At 43.7% G+C, this 4,276-nt stretch overlaps 1 protein-coding gene across 1 annotated transcript; it reads left to right on the top strand.

Annotated features, from left to right (window-relative positions):
* On the top strand, positions 2,170 to 3,282 carry LOC109821806 (uncharacterized mitochondrial protein AtMg00860-like). The gene is made up of 2 exons (XM_020387963.1): positions 2,170 to 2,315; positions 2,883 to 3,282. The coding sequence occupies exons 1-2, from the start codon at positions 2,170 to 2,172 to the stop codon at positions 3,280 to 3,282; spliced, it is 546 nt and encodes a 181-aa protein (XP_020243552.1).

Raw genomic sequence — 4,276 nt, 5'->3', positions numbered from 1 at the left:
TTCTTGTGTGTTTTCTTTTGTCTTCTTCACAACCCACTCTTGATAATTCCGCGATCAAGAGTGCCCGTCCAGAGACTCGTATCAAGTTGGTATCAAAGTGATTAGATCCTGTGAAAGGGGGTCCTGTGTATGGTCCTTACTCGATCGTAATACAAGAAGCTAGGCGAGATCCTTATTTCTTTGGAAGGAGTTCAGAGATTAAGAAAGAAGAATATGACCGAAGGGCATAGTTCAGCAAGACTAGATGCATTAGAGAAACAGATGGAGGCAATGGGTTTGACTCTCACACAGCTCGTCAATCTTTTCTAAGGAAAGGACAAAAGTAGGAATCTTCTTCGAAAGGTAAGAAGAGACTTGTAGAGTCCGATGGAGAACGCGAGGAATCTGATTCTGAAGAGGAGACCAAAGTTGTCAAGACTGTTCCACATCAAGGGGGTAAGCGTTCTTACCAAAATTTGAAAATAGACTTCAAGGTGGATATTCCTGTTTATGATGGGAGTGTCAACGTCGAGAGGCTCGATGATTAGATCGAGCGAATGGAGACATATTTTATCCTCTACGGATATTCATCCAAGGAGAAACTCATGTTCGCGACTTTGAAGCTTTCGGGGCATGTATTGGCATGATGGAAATCCTATTGCAAGCAGGAAAAGAAGGAGGTGTCATGGAACAAATTCAAGGAACTATTCAGGAAGCAGTTCTACCCGGTAGGGTTCCCTAAGAAGCGTTAGTATAAGTGGTACGGATTGCGCCAAAATTCAACCAGACCGTTCAAGAGTATACGATGGAATTACAGCAGCAAACGATGGTCCTCTACATCACGACATAGGAATATTCCCTTTTTATGAAGTATATGGTGGGTCTGAATGAATATATCCGAAAGGAGATGAAGTTGTTCATGGTCGAGTCTATTACAGAAGCAAGTGTGAAGGTCATTGCCATTGAGGGTACGCAAAAGAAGGGCAACAAGACGAAGGAGACTCCAAACAAATGGGAGGCAAGTCTAGTGGCTCTCAACCGAAGGAAGAGAAGAAGAAAGGTGATACAAGGAATGTAGGATTGACATGCAATCACTGTAAATAGACATGACACGTAGCTGATCATTGCTGGGAGAAGTACCCTCATCTGAAGCCGAAGGGGTTGAAGAAAAGAAGGAGAAGAAGGCATACGTAGTAGCACTAGGTCCGAAGGAAGTTCCCGGGATGACAAAACCCAATAGTAGTCTCAACCTTATGGCGGGGAAGCAGGCCACAGTCAAGGACGAAGACCCGAGTGAGCAACTCTTTGTTTTGAAGGTGCAGGTCAAGACCAGCTTGGTTGATGCCATAGTGGATCCAGGGAGTCAGAAGAATTTGATATTCGAAGCCTTGGTTCAAAAGTTAGGATTGAAGACGGTCAAACATCTGAAACCTTATCCTTTAGGGTGGATTCAGAAAGAGGTGGGATTGAGTGTGGTCAACCAGTGTACTTTTAGATTTGCACTCCACGAGTTGTATATTGATGAGGTCACAAGTGACGTCGTTCCGTTGGATGTTTGCCAAGTGATACTGGGCAATTCTTATTTATAGGATAAGTATGCGTAGGGTTGAGCATGGTTTGGTCCAAACCAAAAAAATCGACCGAACCGATCTGAACCGCCCCAAAAAAATCGATTTTATGAGTAGGGTGGTTCGAGTCGGTTTGAAAACTTTTTAACCCAAACCGACCCGAACCGACCGAATATAGTGCAATACTACTCATTCTGATCATAAACCCTACCCGACCCGTCCCCAAAGAGTCAAAGACTCAAACCCTAAAGTCATTTTCTGAATCATTATGGGTTGAAAACAATATCATTATATCAGTGTTTAATGCTTCATGATCTCCTACTTTGTTGATATCTTTTTTTCTTTAGCACAGTTTGTTATTTGATAAGAAATTTGATGAAGTTAGAACAGAACAAACTGAACCGAACCGCACCAAACCGACTTGTAACAGTTCGGTTTGGTTTTGAATTATAGACGGTTCGGTTCGGTTGTTCAAATTTTGGTAAAAACCGAACCGAACCGACTGTTGCACACCCCTAGGTATGCGGTCTACGATAGGCAGACCCAGAAGTATACGGTCACCAAGGATGGCGAGCAATTCATATTTCATTCGGCATCTCTTCCACAGGAGACGAGTTTAGTGATGGTGACTCAAGCAAAGAAGCTAGTGAATGCGAGCAAAAAGTTTGTATTGTTATTCACCAGGCCTTATGAGGAGCAGCTGAGTAGGGTGTGCATGACTACCTTGAGCAAGCTTCAGGAGGGAGATCTTGACAGGTTGAAGACCAAGTACGCGGACTTGTTTCAGGAGATCACGGGACTACCACCGTGACGAGGTGTGGTGCATGATATTATGTTGACCGACGAGAGTTCCTTGCCAAATATAGATCTATACCTCACATCTGTAGAGGAGTCTGAGGAGATCAAGAGGCAGGTTCAGGAGTTTTTGGAAACAGGAGTAATTATGCCGAGTTGTTCACCTTGCGGGTCACCGGTATTATTGGTACCCAAAAAGGATGGAGGCTAGCATATTTGCGTGGATTACCGGGCGCTCAACAAGATAACCAGCAAGAATCGCTACCCATTACCTAGGATTGATGATCTTATGGACCAGTTAGAGGGAGCGAGGTTCTTAACGAAGTTGGATTTAAAGTCTAGTTACCATCAGGTGAGGATTCGGGAGGATGACACTTGGAAGACTGCGTTCAAGACTAAACATGGCATGTTTGAGTGGTTGGTGATGTCGTTTGGATTGTGCAATAATTCGGCTACCTTTATGAGACTCATGAATGATTTGTTGTGACCCTTTATAGAGTATTTTGTGATAGTTTATCTCGATAATATCTTTGTGTCCAGCAGGACCTGGGAGGAGAATATTGTTCATGTCGAGAAGGTGTTTGAAGTGCTACAGAATGGACAGCTTAAGCTTAATGGGAAGAAGTGTAAATTTGGGAAGGATGAGTTGGTGTATCTTGGCTTCATCGTGAGGAAGGGCCAGCGGAGGATAGATCCAAGTAAGGTGGTGGTGGTCACAAAGTGGTCGACACCTAGGACAGTGACGGAGGTGAGAAGCTTCATGGAAGCTTGTCAGTATTTACACAAGTTCATTCGGCATTTTTTGACTTATGCGGCACCTTTACATGGCCTTATGAAGGTGAAGGTTCAGTTTGAGTGGGGGAGGACACATGAGGAAGCTTTTCGGTTACTAAAGAAGAAGATCTCGGAGGCACCGGTGTTGGCATTAACGAATTTGTAGAGGACCTTTGAGGTAGAGACCGACGCTTCTAGTTATGCTATGGGCGTTGTGTTGATACAGGATGAGAAGCCGATAGAGTACCATTCATAGATGTTTACGGGTGCTATTCAGAACTACCCCACCTATGACAAGGAGTTTTATGCACTTTATCAGGCAATCAAGCATTGGCGGGTGTATTTGTTAGGAAAGGAGGTGGTTGTGCACTCAGACCACAAGCCATTAGAGTTTTTACATGCCCAGACAAAGCTGCAGCAGGCACGTCATATGAAGTGGATGTCCTATTTGATGGTGTTCAACATCATCATTAGGTACAAGAAGGGGGCGACGAACAAGTTAGCCGATATGTTATCTCGTCCACCCGTGAGGGCTCGCTTGGTGGTGATGCACATTTAGCCCTTGGTTCCTTTGGAGTATGTACATATATACACATTTAGTAGAGAATTCAGTAGTGTGTTTGAGCAAGTGAAGGCTAGTCGACAAGAGGAGTATGAGATTGGTGAAGATGGTTTGTTATATCGAGGGACATTGCTTTGCATTTCAGAGGATGGCAACCGATTGCAGTGGATTCGAGAAGCATATACATCATGTGTGCAAGGTCATTTTGGGATTCAGAAGACGTTTCTCAATCTACGACGCCATGTCTTTTGGCCAAAAATGTTGGAGGATGTTACTAAGTATGTTAGAGGGTGTAAGTTATGTTGCATATCGAAGCCTTCTAATAGGAAACAGGGATTGTATCTAATATTGCCGGTACCTTCGAGACCGTGGGAGAGTATTTCTATAGATTTCTTAGGAGGATTGTCGACGACTAAACATGGGCATGATTATTTATTTATTGTTCCAGTTCAGCAAGATGATGATCTTGATTCCTTGTAAGAAGACCATGACGGGAGCGGGTGCGGCACAATTGTTCTTTGAGCATGTGTGGAAGCACTTTAGATTGCCAAATTTGATTATTTAGGATCAAGATAGTCAGTTTCTCGGGCATTTTTGG

Source organism: Asparagus officinalis, chromosome 8 (assembly GCF_001876935.1).
Source record: "Asparagus officinalis chromosome 8, Aspof.V1, whole genome shotgun sequence".
NCBI classification, from domain to species: domain Eukaryota; kingdom Viridiplantae; phylum Streptophyta; class Magnoliopsida; order Asparagales; family Asparagaceae; genus Asparagus; species Asparagus officinalis.
Note: the sequence above shows the minus strand (reverse complement) of the source record. Positions and strands in the feature narration are given on the sequence as shown.

Bases quoted from the DNA above. Each gene is read 5' to 3' on its own strand.
- LOC109821806 (XM_020387963.1), top strand. From the start codon at position 2,170: ATGGTGACTCAAGCAAAGAAGCTAGTGAATGCGAGCAAAAAGTTTGTA. The intron at 2,316-2,882 runs GTACGCGGACTT...CTTTGTGTCCAG, and splicing joins CTTGACAGGTTGAAGACCAA to CAGGACCTGGGAGGAGAATA.